This window comes from Melanotaenia boesemani, chromosome 7 (genome assembly GCF_017639745.1).
Source record: "Melanotaenia boesemani isolate fMelBoe1 chromosome 7, fMelBoe1.pri, whole genome shotgun sequence".
In the NCBI taxonomy this organism is placed as follows: Eukaryota; Metazoa; Chordata; class Actinopteri; order Atheriniformes; family Melanotaeniidae; genus Melanotaenia; species Melanotaenia boesemani.
Window position 1 is genome coordinate 30,834,444 of NC_055688.1, and position 16,585 is coordinate 30,851,028.

The following is a 16,585-nucleotide window of genomic DNA, read 5'->3' on the forward strand; positions in this document are numbered from 1 at the left end:
ACAGAATGGTTCAGATCTGACATAAATGTGTAGTCATTCTCAAAACTGCTTGTCAAGCTCCACTCATCTAAATTACATCGACCTCATTCGTTTAACCCTGTCAGAAAAAAAGCAGCTTAACTGGCACATCTCAGCATTGCACATTCTCAATAAACCCACATTTTTAAAATGTTTTTAATTTATAGTTGGAAAATTACATCTTTACATGAGCCCATTTAGATGTTACAGGCAAAACAGGCATCTATGAGTTACCACAGGCACACTATGGGCAGACTTGTACTATACTAGATAAAGCCACATGTAAAAGCTGTGGCCTCTGTTAAATATTTTATGTTTGAACTTCATGAGCTTGAGGCAGTCTGCTTTACATAGTAACAAACCTGCATTTGGTCATTTTATGACACAGATGAGTCCAAAATAAAACAATATGCAAGGTAAGTTGAGAGAATTTTAAATATTAAACTTATGTACAGGTAATGGCTCATTAAAAAAAGACAGGGTTCCCATTACTGATTTATGTCCAAATCCACCATCCTGCTCCCTAAAGGTGTGTTTTCTCTCCACACTACACAGATTAAAAATCACAGCAGCACCAAACTTAGAATTTCTGCTTTAGTTGAGATTGTTAATCTCTGTGGAGGAAGTGTGAACTACAGGCAGAAGGAAGGTTAAATTAGGACAAGTGGACCAAACAAGAATAACTTTTAAGAAAATAAAAATCCCCAGGCATTCACACATCACAAAAATCCATACTTCTCAATGCTGTCTGGTGTAAGTATTAATATGTCCTGTCTTCCTCAGTAGCCTAGTCGACTAATTTGGGATATGGCTCTGAAAAACGTTTTGCTTCTGCTTCGGTACATTTAAGCAGCTAAGTAATCAATTGCTGCAGGAGCTGTTGATAAGGAAGGACAAGAGTTTACTGGCAGCTAATACAAAAATGGAAAAAAACTTTTCCACAGAAATATAAAGATGAGCTCAAGAAAGGACTTCAAGAAATATTTATTTGATAAAATTCAAGACTTTCCAGGCTATTGGGAACCCTGTAAACACAACCAAACAAGGACTGGGTGCTGGGTGGTTTATTTTCCAGGTTAGGATTTTAAATTAATGATCCCTTATGTATAATGACCATTTAACAAAATATGAAAGAGAGAGAGAGAAAAAAAAGGTGGGTTTGTGTTGAATGGGGGACTTTTCTCCATGTAGAAGAGGTATGTCATCTATTAATCGTCCGTAAGGTCCTGAACAAAAAGGACCTCGGAGCGGCTGAGTCCCGCCTCTTTCAGTGTGGGTGGGTTGGGCTGCTCTTCAGTCGGAAGGCAGGGCAAGACTCTGCGAGGGAAGTTTGTAACTATCTGAAACTTCTCTGGAGTTTCTTTCAAAGAGAAAAGGAAGTCGTATATTACCTGTAAAAGGAAAACAATAGAGTGAACAGCTAAATAATTTAAAGACATTTCATTATGTGATATTTCAAGCATTTTAAATGATTATGGCGCCAAATGTGTAAGCAAATATAAAGCCATGTATATTCTTCAACATCAACCACTATGATGTATGGCTTACCTGGTGTAAAAACCTGACAGTTTACTGTACAAAGCACTTAGTCAGGGTCACAATAACAGAAGTACTTACCGTCAGAGACTGACCAAACAGGAATCGTCTTTCTACTCGTGTATCATTGGGCAGCTTAAACACTATTTTGACACTTTCTGGGTCGTCTGCAGGTGGCTCCGGAGGAAGGCATTCTGACTTCCTTTCCTTCTCCTCTTCGAGTGTCTAGAGTCACAAGTGACAACAGAAGTCAGACACTGAATGAAATGCATTTTTGTTAAGAGACAGCAGGTCTTTAAAGTCATCAATTGCTTATTGGTCGGTTGAGGGGGAGAAAAAAGAAACTAAGACCCACTCTTCGTCTCCGCTCCTCAGCAAGAGCAGTTTGTCGGACTTTCTCCTCTTCTTGCCTCCGCTGCTCCTGCTCCTCTCGTTTCTTTCTCTCCTTCTCCTGGTCGGCACGGAGGGAGGCGAGATAGGCTTCATCCTGCTGCTGCCTCAGCACTTGGGTCTGGTTCCTCTCCTCACTAAAAGAAAACCTTCAGTCATTACCTACATACTAAATATTATTCTTCAAAGTATTGTGCATCATGTACATCTTTTTCTTTTCCTTTTTAAGGATGACAATTTTCTAATTTGTCAACTTCTAAAGGTTTGGCAGCTTGAGTTTGGAAGACAAACTTGAACTGTATATCATATTTAGATAACGTGAATGCTCCATGATTTTGAGATTTTCTTGTGTAAACTGATAGTTTACTTTATTTTTGTAAAATTTCCCAAGTCTAAAATAATATTTTTGCCTAGTTCTTGTAAAGCACAGCAAAACAGAAATGGCTGGGGCCAACAAGCAAAACAAAGTGCAGGGAAACTAAAGCTTGTTACCTCGCAAGAAGAGAAAATTTCTCTTGCTCTGAAGGTGGCAAGAACAAGACAAAAGTTTTGTTTGGCCCAGTTATTTCATACTTCACGACAAACTTTGTGGCGAGGCTGTACAGGCGGCAGTGTCTCTATGTGCCACCTGTTGTACACATTTTCATATTTTCTCATTGCGTCGATCAGCTGTTCCTTAACTATCCTTGTTGAATGTTTTGCATCAACATAGAAGTGGAAATGACCACTGTCCGCGTTACTCTTTTCTGCATTAACCACACACACACTTTAAATTTACAATTGCTTTTGGACTCCACACAAGAATAAAGTTCTGCTCAGCTGATGTGTCAAGAACACGCTGCAAGAACTTCTAAACTTCTAAACCAGCAAGAACAAAATGTCAATTTGTTCTTGCCACCTTTACAACAAGAACAAAGTTCTTGCTTCTCGTGCATTATGCAACAAGAGGCTTATGCTCATCTTTAAACCCAGTATTCATAACAAACCTGAGTGACAACACCACAGATGCCAGAGCATGACAGTATGACAGTATGACAGTAATCTACACAGTTTTAAATTGTGACCATCTAACATCCTGGTGCTGGAACAAAAGCATTATCACATGCAATTTCCTGTTAAATGTCACAAGATATTTTACAATGAATGTCCTGACTTCACGTACCGTTCAAGGCGCTCTGACATCAGATATGTTTGGTTTGCATCCATGATGAAGGTGAGCTGATTGATGAAATCCTCTGGCTGAATTAGACCCTCGAGCCTGCCCACAACTGTCATCTTGCGGTCCTTTAGCATTATCATGGCTAGGAATGGGTAGGTGTTCTCTCGCAATGCTTGGGACACTAAAATACACCAAAACACAATGAAATTTTAATGACAGATCTCATCGTCTCAGCTGTGCTGCTATATGTTGTGATATGACACTGAAACAGTTGTTGCCACACAGAAATAGGAATATTTTCAAGTTCTGCTAGAGAAAAAAGCAATTTCTTAAATTAAACCAAAGCTAATCCATTAAGCGAATGACAAAAGAAAAAAAATTTGTGTATTCACCGCTTTTAGTATTTTTACTGAATCAGTTTATTTTTTAATTTATTATGTGAAGCTTTTATTGTATGTCTGAGCAGCTGGCGTTACAAATTTCCTTTGGATTAATAAATTTAATTTTATCTTATATTTACAGTGTTCCCAAATGTGAGCAAAATAAAATATATTTTTCATGTTTATAAGTCAAAATAACGGATTATACTGAAGTTAGCATACCTCTGTAGCCCTCAGGCTTGCTGGTTGAACATGCCCAAAAGAGCATCCGCGTGTTGAGGAAGGTTATGACCTCTTCTGTACATAATGTGGAGCTAAAGAGTGACAGATTACAGACGAAACACAAATATTTACACTGAAACGTTTTTTTTATATTCACATGGTTAGAAATACCACATAGCAATATATAAACATGATCATGAACTATAAATTATGTGCCATAAAAACATGTAACAAAAAACAAGCAGGCTGATACTTCTCTCTAGACTAAAACTGTATGGAAGATACTTAATTACTCAGCAGACATAAAAAAAATGTAAATACTGTACCGGCAAAACTCGTCTGTGTCTTGATGATCGTCCCCGTGAAGGTACACTAGTAGGTAGCGGAGCTCCCGTTTGGCATCGTTCAGAGCCTACATGTATCACAGTAACAAGACCAATAACAGAGTCAATGTTACCATTATTCCTTGAACAATGTCCACATATTAGCAGACCCAAAAAAGAAATGTTTGGTAATCTCCCATCTATGAACTCACCTGACTGTATGTCCCCTGGTAAAAAACGGGGTGTGACTGACCATATTTCTCCTTAAAACTATGAATGAAAGACACAACATCTCCGACAGGGTCTGTCACACGGCCACGAGGATCTGGCCTAATGAACCGCAGGGCCAACCTTCGGGGAAAAAAATGACAGTGTGATGGTAAGTTACACTGACTCATAGAGCCATCATAAGTTTAAATCGATGTGTTTCATTTACCTGAATATATCCAGGAGTGTGTAATATGTAAATCTGAACGGTAGCATTATCAAGTAGTAACTCCATCCTAATAATCCCTGCAATGAGACAGAATGTGGCTCTGGTTTTACAGAATATATGAAAAGAAAGCAGTTTTGTATTGTGGGTGCTAACAACATCAAGCAGACCTACCCTGGGTTGTGGCCTCGAGACGATGTAACTATATACTCTATGGTCTGCTGTATTGACTTGAAGTGGTCTGGATGGTGGAGGGTTAAACACACTGGGAACTCCTTCCTGCTCGTTAAGTCTGTCTTGCACTGCAGCCTGAAACACACATCCAACACATCAGACCAGCATAGTTCATATAATCAATACATGATAATGCATGTGATACAGGAAAGCTAAACATGTCTTATTTGTCATGTGACTTTACCTCTATGTTCCAATTATGCTGCTCTAATGTTCGACGACATTGGTCCATTGATTCCAAACCAGTCAAATCCTGTTAGACATGAGCAAAATGTCAGATAGAAGATCTCAAACTGCTCACAAAAGCAGAAAAGCTTGTTCAAAACTAGTCAGTTTTTTCTTCTTTCTTCTAAACAATGGTTGCTAGGCTGACGTAACCAATGCATTGTCAAATTCTGTGACCCTGGCATTCTCCAGCTGACAGTTCTGTAGATAGACTACCTGGCCCAAAACAAAAAAAAAAAAGAAAAGCCACCACCTGGATTTAACTAAGCAAACAGGAACAAGCCTATTTGGAAAGGTAGTGGGGAACCATCGTCTTCAAGGAAGAAATGTGGTCTGAAAAAAATCCTGAATGATGGTGATCAACGATCACTGAAACATTTAGTGAAATCAAACCGAAAAGGAAAAAAAAAAACAACAACAAAAAAAAAAAAAACAACAGAACTCAGGACTATGTTTAATAATTGAAAGTAGTAGCATTTCTACACACACAATGCAAAGGCAAATCGAGGGAGTTGTGTAGCCATAAGTGAGGCTAACTGGGGGAAAAAAAAGGCTTCAGTTTGCTAGGGAGCATAAAGATCTCTTTAGGAATGGAAGATGGCCATGTGGTTCAATGAGTCCAAATTTACCCTGTTACCCAGGGGGGGCTAGGCCCAGGGGTCTAGGTAGGGTATACATTTATATCTTTCATTTTTGTGGGGTTTTTTGTTTGTTTTGTTTTGGGTTTTTTGGGGGGGAGACAAAACTTGATAAGAAAAAAGTACATATATATATGTGTGTGTGTATATATATATATATATATATATATATATATATATATATATATATATATATATTATTTATAAATGTTATCACCATGTGAATACCAAGGTACCACCGTTTTTTCTTAATATGTATCAAATTGAAAGCTACATAAATGTAATAAAAAACAGCGGTAGCAACAAATCCTTATCGGGTCAAAGAATGTAAAAGCACGGCTGATTTATGTAACTGTAATCATCACAAAGTACAAGTGTGATGGGATCTAAACTCATTTCTTTAGGTTGTTAAAGAATTACAAAGACATAACGATTATATGTTGTTCGGTAGCTATAACACGTCTAAATCTGCGTGAATATGGAGAGAAACAAATAGTCTAATCTGAACATGTTAAATGAGAACTGAAGTGATTCAAACGGTTAGCTCACTAACTGCCAACTAAGCTACACCAAACGACAGAGTAAAAGAGGAAAAACATTAGCTAAATACATCTTAATATTGTGGATTAAAACAATACTTTTGGATATCTAACACAATGAAAGTGTCCTCGAAACTTCAGTGTCAGCTTGGGAATGACAGGTCTGCTAACGTGGACTTAGCCAATATGTAGTAGGGAGCAACTATGGAAATCTAATCTATTGTTTAAATACATCAAGGGTACCGCATGGACGGTACCAATTTTCAAATTTAGACTGGTCGAGTGCTTATGAGACCCATACGATAAATATTACGCTAATTAAGTCCGCCCAGGTCCACTGAAGTCTGCTAACTTGTTAGTTAGCTTAGCTAATTTTCGCTAGCTTTGCTAACGGCAGCTCTGACTCAAGTTGACGTTGGGGGACTGGAGATTCGTTATCGAAGTTGACTGTGCAAAAAGGGTTTACACACAAACGACTCGACCTGTTCACGGCAATTCGAGATCAGCAACAACATACTGACACATGAGTTTTCAAACAGATGTGTGTTAATGTGGAACTTATGCTGTCTACCTGAAATTGAAGGAGTTTTTCGGTCTGCGCCTGAGATAATTCTGGCTCCTCTGGCGCCGCCATCTTACCTCGCCAATCATCTAGCAAGGCGTAACAACGTCAACTGTCTTTTCCTGATGTTAGCTGTGCTGCCACATGGGGCGCGCGCTACTGCCCTCTAGCGGTCTGGATGGTAAATTGCTATTTCGTTAATGACATTCAAGCCACAGTGCTATGAATTCAATTCAGCTTTAATTGAATAGCACCAATTTAAAACCTTATCTCAAGGCGCTTCACACAGTCCAAATCAAAACAAATAACTGCATTGTATTTATAATCCCACTGAATCTACATTAGTTCAATTTGTTATTACTGCGTTTATGAGTCAATTTATAAAACATAATTGCTTAGCCAATGAAACCAATGGATTTTATCCAATCAAAAGACAGCACTGCTTGCACGTATCATCCTGATAATTCTGAATGGAAAGGTCCATGTCGTTTGCTTCCAGTATGTTGGGTAAGATAACTTTAAATAAATAAATAAATAAATAAATACCCAATTCCAATTCCTGCACAGAAATACTTGTTATGCATACAGGTATCATTTGCAAAATATGCAAACAGTATTTAGAGAAGATTACTGAATGTGTCCCTGTGACTGATACAACATCTGCTATTCATTTTCATTTGAATGTAATACATATGTAACTGATCATTGTGTAAGAATTCTGTGTCATAACTTCTAAACAAAAGTTTTATGACTTTTTTCTTGTTTCTTTGTTGCTGTTTGGTGACAAATTGAATCATTTGAACTGTTGCTGGAATAAAACTACAGGAAGGAAAAAAGAAATAGTTTAGCACAAACCTTAAACACCCCATACACTTCTGAAAGCTGACCAAGATGGCTTTTTGTAAAATTAGAAGCCCATGCACATTATTTTTTACAGCTGGGAATGCAATCCTGGTCCTCAAAGATAAGTGTCCTGCAGGTTTTAGAAGTTTCCCTGCTGCAACACACCTGATTCAGACTCAAGTCTGCTAATTAACCATGAATTTGAGCCAGGTGTAGTGCAGCAGGAAAACTTTGAAAACCTGCAGAATCTCGGCCTACAAGATCCAGAATTGAGGATCCCTGTTCTGCAGTAAGCTAACCCAACCTTTTAAATCATAACCCAGTTTACATCTTATCATTTGTGAGACATTGCGGCCTTTCATTTTGCCTTGATCAATACTCTTAATGTTGATTAGAAAACACTTGATTGTATCATCTTGGGCTTTGTTGTGTATTGTTTTTAATTAACAACTAAATATTTTAATCAGCAACTTTGTCATTAAAATAATAATTAGCTTGCAGTTTGTAGTTCAACACCTATATTAAAACATACACTGTTATGTCTGAAAAGTTTTTTTTTATTTCATATCTGAAAAACGCTACTAAAATCTAAAGACTGTTCTCTTTTCTTAAATTATATAAAGTGGATGAGCAACATTTTTTTTTTTACTTCCATTCACACACGAACCAAGCTCACACATTTTACACTAAATGAATGAAAATGCATTTATTGGGCAATTTTACAGTTGCAAGTCCACAAAAGTAATTCACTGGATTCTCTATTGCAGATGTATGTAAAATAAACTCATGTTTAAGAGAATTTTCTCTCAGATTGACAGTCAGAATGGTAGTATACCTTTTACACAGATGTGACAGGACCGTTTCTTCTCCTAAACATTTTGCAGAATGTAATCAAGAAATTAAAGAAGTCACAATAAAGCAAACACATGATTTTTTTTCCATTCAATTTTAAAGTGTCGAGTTGATCTATGTTACTTTTTCCCCTCGACCATGATAATGTGATACCCAAATTTTGTCTTGACAGGAGGGTCTGTGTAGACGGGTTTATCCATGGTACTGACAGGTAATGCGAATGCTGCCTCCTGGAAAGGTCCAACCATCGATCCCCGTGTCATCCACCCCAGATCACCCTGGGTAAAAGATGCAAGGAAAAAATTTGCTTGTATTTTAAAGATTCCGACAGCTCAAACATTTATGTGGTGTCCCCACACAACTTAGCTTAATAACTTTTGTAGGTGCTCTGCTGAGGTGCAGCTGTGAATAAAGAGATGATGTCCACAAATAATTTTTTATTTATCAGTCCAGACTCTAGAGTGTATCATGTAATATAAGAAATCAAGATAGCACAGTTAGAGCACACGATTTATAATAACTGGGATAATAAGAGTAAAGGCAGTTAATAAAAGGCGAACAGAGAACAATAGATAGCATGTACTTACTCCTTGTCTGGCTTTATCTTCACTGAATTGTGATGCTACTTCACTGAAACGGACTCCAGCCTTTAGTTTCTCCATTGCTTCCATGCATTTTCCATGTTTTTCACAAAGGATGTGCCGAACCTGAAATACACAAAACTTTAAGAACAGCTGGACTTTCACAAATAGACAATGGCTGGGTTTAATGTTAACCATTTAGTGTATATTGCAAACAGTTTGATAACCACTCTGACAGCAGACCTGTTGTGCATAATATAATACACACTACCTGACCAAAAATAAAAATATAAGAATCTGGAAAAAGAAGGGACTGAAAAAGGTTAAGAATGGGATGGCATGGCATTATCAACTGAGTTAGAAGAGAATAAAAAAAGGACTGTCTGATGCATTATTGAAACCTGGATGAACAATGGTGAGCCATAACTTTTGAGGAGAAAATATGGTTGAATGAACGTGATTAGTGATCATTTAAATGTTTGGTGAAATCAAATCAACACTTAAATTCACTGCAGTGGTTATTATTGAAAGGGAGAGTATTTCCACACACACAAAGTTCAGACAACTCAAGCTACTGGGACTAAACAGCAGTGTAGCCTTAAGACAAACACCTATCACTGAGGCTAATCAGGCAAAATAAATAAATAAATAATATATATGTATATATATATGGAGGCAGGGACTCGCCTCCATTGAGAATCTTTAGGAGGTGCTGGAGAAATTTTACTCTCTAATCAATGCAATATCTTGATGACACACTAATGCAACTCTGGACATAAATAAAGGTTATCGCGTTGCTTCATTTTAGGATTATTTTTCTTTTTATAATTATACTATTTTATTGATCATTATTTGTTCCCATCTAAACCTCGTTTACATCTCTGTTAAACTCATTAAAACGTGTTTGACTCTTCAAAGGACAGTTTGGACTAACCTTACCTTGACAGAAGTGCCTCCCTTTGGGGCTTTCTCTTTCTTTTCAGCGTCTGCACTTCCTGAAGCAGCTCCTACACAGTGACGAAATACAGCATCACACCGTCACAGCACAGCAACCGATACATCAATTAAAACCCACAACGCAAACTTACTTTAATGCAGTAAATGCCGACTAATGTCAATACAAACTGTTTCAATAAATGCGAGCTAACTTAGACTATTATTTAGTTTATTGTAGGATAACACGTTATAACATGTAGATGGGTTACTAACCTTTACCACCCTTACCACCTTTTCCCTTTGGTGGCATTCTAAGTTAACAAATAATCAAAATTTAAGCAATACTAAAAAGGGGAAAGATGAAACAGAAAGGGATCATGCTATGTTGTTATACACATGCGCAGTAGCGCACATCTACCAAGCGCGGGGGCTTCTCTTCTTCTTTGGCTAGTTGTTGGTAAATATTAACTTTATTAAATCCACACTGACACCTAGCGTACAAAATTTAAAATGTCACACTACAGCACAGTTTACAAGCGAGTCATTACTGTATTAGGTCGTCAGTTTATAGTTAGCCAATCTTTAACCACAAAAGTCTTATTGAGATCACAGACCCTTTTTCAACGGAGTCCTATAACTAGCCCTGTGACTCAAACTTGTCTTCTTGGTGACATTGTTTATGGCATAGTTTTTTAAGTGCTCCATGTAGTATTAGATACAAACCAAACCGTTTAGAGTCAAATGTCAAAATATGAAGACTAACGAATGATGCAGTTTTGATAGTCGATAGCTGTAAAAGGCTAAAAGTAAATGCTTAATTTTAAAATGATATATGTGTCTTAATCCTCCATATGAACATGTTAATTTTATCCCTCTTACTGGCAGTTAGGTCTATGGGTCTACATGGCCCCATAACTAACGCATTTCCAAAGCCTTTGATCATTTTCACTTTGGTAGGTTTTGTATACGGTACTTATTTCATAAGCAACATGTGCACAAATCAACATGAATGCAAAATTAGTGGCAAGCGTCGTAAAAATAAACGGATTTTGGTTTAAATGTTAACATGAAAAAAGGGAAAACATGTAGCCCATGTCTGATAACAGAGAAGATCACACATTGAAATGTTTACCAAGCTTTCAAATAGTTTGACTCAGTTTTAGTTACGTACAGTCTATTATCGATTATTGTACAACTAAAACAACCCAGTCGTAAAGTTGTCATATCCAGTTGCACGCCGTCACTATGGCAACAACAGTAAACACGAACGGTTTGTGATGTACTGACAGATGTCGAGCGCTGACCACAACGCCGTAAAAAAGATTAAAAAAAAATAAAGGTGCCAGGGACGAACCATGGAGAAGTATGAGACAATTTTGTGTTTGGGCAGAGGCGGAACATCAGACGTGTTTCTTATGAGGCACGTGGAGCGGAAGAACCTGTGCGCAGTGAAGAGGATAAAGGTGGAAAAAAGAACTGAGCAAACACAGAGAGCCCTTCTCCAAGAAGCTGAAATCATCAGGAAGCTGGAGCACCCCCACGTTGTGAAATGCATCGATGCCTTTGTGAACTCCGAGGACGGTTTAATTTATATTGTGATGCATTACTGCGATGGCGGAACCTTAGATGATAAAGTGAAAGGGAGAAAAGCACAGGGGTTTTTCACAGAGCAAACTGTGATGGAGTGGTTTATACAGGTTACCATGGCTGTAGAATACATACACATGGCTAAAATACTACACAGAGACATCAAAACCTCTAATGTACTGTTGACAAAGCAAGGTGTGGTAAAGCTAGGGGACTTTGGTATTTCAAAAGTACTGACCCAAACAATGGATATGGCGTCCACATGTGTTGGCACACCCAGCTACCTCAGTCCTGAGCTTTGCCAGGACATCCCATACTGCTGTAAGTCTGACATCTGGGCTCTTGGTTGTCTCCTGTATGAGATCTGTGCACTCAGACCTCCATTTGCTGCTACAAATCTATTGAGTCTAATTAACAAGATCACCAGAGGAGAATACGATCCTGTACCCGGCACATTTTCAGAGAGCATTTCTGCTTTGATCCAGAGAATGCTCAGCCTTAATCCAGAAAACAGGCCCAGTGCTGCTTCTATACTTGGAAGCGCTTTTGTGCAAGGTCACCTTCAGGCTTTCAAAGAGAAACAAACTGCTGTGACCGAAGGGAAAATCACAGATATAAACAAAACACTGAGCCCTGATGTTCGCAGTCAGTACCACTCATGGGGAAACAATGGACAGATACTAGAAGCCAGTTCCACTGATGTAGAAGAAGAAGATTATTTTAGCATTAGTGCACAGAACAGCTGTTATTATCCTGAGGACTTTGATGAAGATGGAAGTCTGTCCTCGGAGGTACTCAGTGAACAATCAGCAGGGAGTGCTGCTGAGTCTGTTGGTACGTTAACGTCCATATGGAAATTGAAACACTGTCTTACCAGTGGTGATGGTGAACATCCAAAGAGTTCAAAATAGAAACGTGAGAGGTTGTAGGATGATGAATGGAGTTGAAAAACATTCAGTTTAATTTGCTGTCATAATCTTTGATTATTATTATTATTATTATTATTATTATTATTATTATTTGTGATGGTGAAATATTAGATGATCAACCTCATTGTTTAAAGATATTTTGGGTGTAAATCAGCACTTACCCCAGAACAGACTGAAAACAACTTAACTTTTAAATACCTTTGTTGTATTATATAATGTTGGAAAGCCCGATTATTCACTCTTACAAAGAGGAATGACTTATAAGGATCATACTTTTGAGGAATGAGCAACAACCAAAAATGCATGTGGTGCCTTAATGTGCCAAAATTCCCTTCAATATTCTTTTGTTGGTATTAAATCTTGTTTTGAGTTTCAAGTGCTTCCAGGTGTGTATCAGCCACAGATCAGTGACTGGGTATTGACTGGCACCTAAGTGATAAACAGACATCAGAATGAGATTCTGGAACCAGTGGCATTCCCATATCTGTAGAATAGCACTCTCCCTCACAGAGAATCACAAACTACCTCCAGAATTAGGGAGTGGAGAGGATGGGATGGCCTGCCATGAGTGTAGACCTCAACCCAACTGAACATTTGTAGGAATAAGCTTGAACGTACTGTTTGTGTTAGAATGACCCACGCAGCCATGCCGGTTGACTTTCAACAACTAATGGTTGAAGAATGGGATGCCATCCCACAGCTAAATGTGAGGAGGTGCCAAGCTGTTAGGGCTGTGTATGGATTTTTCACACACTACTGGGGTCTCTCACAGTGTAAAACGAATAGTGTAAAAATCACTAATGGGGTTGTTTTCCCGTTGTAACTGTGGGATTGTGCAATCATTTAATCCACGAACCAACTAAAAAAAAAAAACCCAGAAGAATATTGAAGGGGATTTTGGCACATTTTTAGCTTTGTTCCTTGTTCCACAGAAGCCCAGTCATTTTAAGCTTAATTTTAACATATCTATGTTTAATACAACACCTGGTGGTATTTTTAAAAGACAGAAATAGGACTGACCCAACTCTGTCTTTTGACTTAAGACTGATACATCTTCCAGTAGATTTTTAAATGTTTTAGCCCATATATGAATAAGGATTATTTCCTGTCTGTGCTAAAGATCTAATTAGTACATAAACATCTTATTTAATTTTCTTAATGTAGATTTTTTAAACAAAATTTTCTCAATGAAATTCCCACAAGCACAAAAACATACATATGAAAACAATCTAATCACTGGGATATTTTCAGGAAAAAAGCAAAAAAAAAAAAAAAATCTTGAATCAGTTACAATGTGAAATGTGTATTTACAACTACTAATCTGTGTAGAATATTTTGATGATTACAGAAGCAAGTGTAAAATCTTATCATCATTTATCAATGAAGTCCAACATGAAGTCAGCCTCAGAAATTTGTAAATATTAGTTGTTTTTATAGGGATTTATGAGTTCATTTAAGTTCTGGATAGCTGGTTTGAGAAAAGCATGAAAGCACTATTTCTCAAATGGGGGTACACGTACCCGTTTGGGTACATGGACACACACCAGGAGGTACCATCCATCCATTTTCTGCTGCTTATCCGGAGTCGGGTCGCTGGGGCAGCTGCCTAAGCAGGGAGGTACATGAGGTGATAATAATATTAATAACTGAAAAAGAAAGCATCCATGCAAAATAATAATAAAAAAATTAAATAAACATTTCAATAAAGTTTAACTATATATTTAAAATCCCCCAAAAATCTAAAACTTAGATTCAGTATTTATGATAACATTAATATTTTTACAAGTTACAGAATAATAAAGACACATATGGGGTGTCAATCTGGTAGAATTTATGTGGCCATTTTTTGAACCCATAAAACAAAGATGTTCTGAGCTGTTCTTTTCAGGCCTGCTGGGACTAATGATCTGATCAAAACATTTATATTGGGCATCAGTTCTTGACAGTTGTTTTAATGGAACCTCGGAGGGAATTTGCTCAGCACACGCTTTCTTGTTTACAATCATTTCAGAGGCTCCGGAAGTTTCAGAGCAAGTTGAATATCTGGATGACTTTGAGGAAGATGAGGAAAAAGAAGATGCTGACGCCGTAGCAGATTCTGTCCCCCCTGCTGCTCTGCAGCCACATGAGGCAACGCTGGTGGAGGAGTTCCAGCTGTGCGATGCTGGAGGACTGACCATCACACTGAAAGCACTGAAGGAGAAGGGCTAAAAAGCTTTGCATCATTAAAAACATGGCAGCCGACCCCAAATGTTAAAAAGTCTCACAGTCTATTTGTTAATATTTTTCACGTACCTCGTTTATGAAATGATATTCAAAAAGCGTCTGCAGTCATGGTGAGTAAAAAAAAAAAGTCCTTCCAACAGCTTGATCCGAACAGAGGAGCCTGCATAGAGCTGAAATAAGTTGATTTGCTTCTGGGTGACTTTCTAAACACTTGGTGGCGCTCATGAAGAGGCCTTGACAATACATGCATAGACTGCTGGGAGAAAGTTAGCGTCATGAGATAAAACACAAGTCATGTGATTATTTAATTAAATAAAACTTTAAAACACGTTTATTTAATTACATTGTACAGAAAAGGTTTCACTCTGTATTGTAACAATTTACATAAGAAAGGAATTCATAGCAATCACACCTCCATTTTAAGTGTTATGCCTGCTGTGTTATTACAAAATGTGTGGAGTGTTTTTATCTTTGTTTCAATCATCAGAAGTGGCACACGCCACCGAACCACATAAATGATTTTACAGCTAATAACATGACTAAAATTAGAGTTTAAATCTGAGAAATACACTGTAACAGAAATTTGACTGCAGACACCCACTCACGCATTTGTTTCAGAAATATATTGCCTTTGCAGGTTTGGTGTATTTTTGACAGCCAGGAGCACTTGGTGTATTGTTCAGGATACATATAATCTTATCTAAAGCTTTTCTAAAGCCGAGGCCTCTCTGGCAACCTTCAATATGTCCACTAATATTCTCATCTTCTAAAGAAACTAGAGACATGGAAACAATATCATTTAAATGATAAAACGTTTGGCTTTTGTTGTAAATGATCAAATATTTCTTGTTTTTGATCAGTATTTTTGTACTTTTGTTTTGTTGTACTTTTGTATTTCTGTTTATTAAAATATATTGATCTATTAATGTGTTCCATATATCAAATCTGCTGATGCCAAATGAGCTACAGAGACTTCTAAAATTAGCTAGGTCAAGTTTAATTTACAAGAGTTAAAACTAAACACAGAGAAGTACATTTAGGTTTTATGCTCCTTATATCTGGAAAAAAAAATACGAAGCTCCAAACCTTAGTTCTTTTAAATCAGATCTTAACACTTTTTCTCATTTTCCACAGGCTTTAATATAAATAAGATCAAATTATTTTACTTATTTTCTTTTTAAAATACATTTTCTCACATGTACACTTGCAGTGATTATGATAATAACAATGATGATATTGATGATGATGGTTATGATGATAATGTATTTATCATTGATGTCTGTTAGTATCACACATAACTCGCTGTATGTATTCTCTTGTCCGTTCCCTTTGCTCATGTACAGCGCATTGGATGGCCTTATGCATATAGTGTGTGACATTTTCCATGCTTATTCAACAGTAGATTATGTCATATGTGTCATATGTATTTATGTCACTTTTTGACTGATAAACTATGACATATTCAAGCCAACTGTGTGTATCTATTAATAAAACAAGCTTAATCCTTCTTTTGTTGTTTTCTTTCACTTAATTGTTTTAAATTTTAATTTAAACGCTTTGAAATTTAGGCTCTTAAAGTCAATAATCAAGTTTGTAATCTTGATGTGTTGATGGACTCAGATCTGACTTTCAGCAGCCACATCAAAGCTGTCACCAAGGCTTTTTTTTTTTACCAACTCAAACACATCAGCAGAATTAAAAGTTTTCACACCCAAAAAAACCTGCAGAAACTCATCCACGCTTTCAACACATCACACCAGTTTTAAAATCTATACACTGGCTTCCAGTAAGTCACAGTCACACTAATGCTAGTGTACAAATCCCAGAACAGTTTAGATCCAGATTCATCTGTGATTGTTCAGAAAATATGAACCTAGCAGGGTTCTTAGATTCAAGGACTTGGGTCAGCTAGTCCAGACCAGAGTCCAGGTTAAACATAGAGAAACAGCATTTAGCCATTACACTGCAAACA

The 16,585-nt window shown here is 37.3% G+C and overlaps 3 protein-coding genes across 3 annotated transcripts; 1 reads left to right on the forward strand and 2 right to left on the reverse strand.

Moving 5' to 3' along the window:
* Positions 1 to 158: 158 nt before the first annotated feature.
* Positions 159 to 6,757, reverse strand: faf2 (Fas associated factor family member 2). Its single transcript, XM_041989626.1, has 11 exons — positions 6,669 to 6,757; positions 4,880 to 4,948; positions 4,636 to 4,770; positions 4,465 to 4,541; positions 4,241 to 4,379; positions 4,032 to 4,117; positions 3,706 to 3,797; positions 3,107 to 3,284; positions 1,910 to 2,081; positions 1,636 to 1,779; positions 159 to 1,409 (listed from the first exon to the last, which is right to left on the reverse strand). Exons 1-11 carry the CDS (start codon positions 6,729 to 6,731, stop codon positions 1,227 to 1,229), a joined length of 1,338 nt encoding a protein of 445 aa, XP_041845560.1. The 5' UTR covers positions 6,732 to 6,757; the 3' UTR covers positions 159 to 1,226.
* Positions 6,758 to 8,193: 1,436 nt separating this feature from the next.
* Positions 8,194 to 10,302, reverse strand: pin4 (protein (peptidylprolyl cis/trans isomerase) NIMA-interacting, 4 (parvulin)). The gene is made up of 4 exons (XM_041991262.1): positions 10,145 to 10,302; positions 9,875 to 9,942; positions 8,942 to 9,061; positions 8,194 to 8,632 (listed from the first exon to the last, which is right to left on the reverse strand). Exons 1-4 carry the CDS (start codon positions 10,179 to 10,181, stop codon positions 8,474 to 8,476), a joined length of 384 nt encoding a protein of 127 aa, XP_041847196.1. The 5' UTR covers positions 10,182 to 10,302; the 3' UTR covers positions 8,194 to 8,473.
* An 865-nt stretch (positions 10,303 to 11,167) lies between these two features.
* Positions 11,168 to 14,787, forward strand: nek12 (NIMA-related kinase 12). Its single transcript, XM_041991261.1, has 2 exons — positions 11,168 to 12,292; positions 14,399 to 14,787. Exons 1-2 carry the CDS (start codon positions 11,227 to 11,229, stop codon positions 14,596 to 14,598), a joined length of 1,266 nt encoding a protein of 421 aa, XP_041847195.1. The 5' UTR covers positions 11,168 to 11,226; the 3' UTR covers positions 14,599 to 14,787.
* Positions 14,788 to 16,585: the final 1,798 nt, after the last annotated feature.

Coding starts and splice junctions, on each gene's coding strand:
- faf2 (XM_041989626.1), bottom strand. CDS start 6,731: ATGGCGGCGCCAGAGGAGCCAGAATTATCTCAGGCGCAGACCGAAAAA. Junction 4,949..6,668: donor AAAAACTCCTTCAATTTCAG/GTAGACAGCATA, acceptor CATGTCTAACAG/GATTTGACTGGTTTGGAATC. Junction 1,780..1,909: donor CTGAGGAGCGGAGACGAAGA/GTGGGTCTTAGT, acceptor TTGTGACTCTAG/ACACTCGAAGAGGAGAAGGA.
- pin4 (XM_041991262.1), bottom strand. CDS start 10,181: ATGCCACCAAAGGGAAAAGGTGGTAAGGGTGGTAAAG. Junction 9,943..10,144: donor AGGTGGTAAGGGTGGTAAAG/GTTAGTAACCCA, acceptor GTCACTGTGTAG/GAGCTGCTTCAGGAAGTGCA. Junction 9,062..9,874: donor AGGGAGGCACTTCTGTCAAG/GTAAGGTTAGTC, acceptor TGTGTATTTCAG/GTTCGGCACATCCTTTGTGA.
- nek12 (XM_041991261.1), top strand. CDS start 11,227: ATGGAGAAGTATGAGACAATTTTGTGTTTGGGCAGAGGCGGAACATCA. Junction 12,293..14,398: donor GAGTGCTGCTGAGTCTGTTG/GTACGTTAACGT, acceptor CAATCATTTCAG/AGGCTCCGGAAGTTTCAGAG.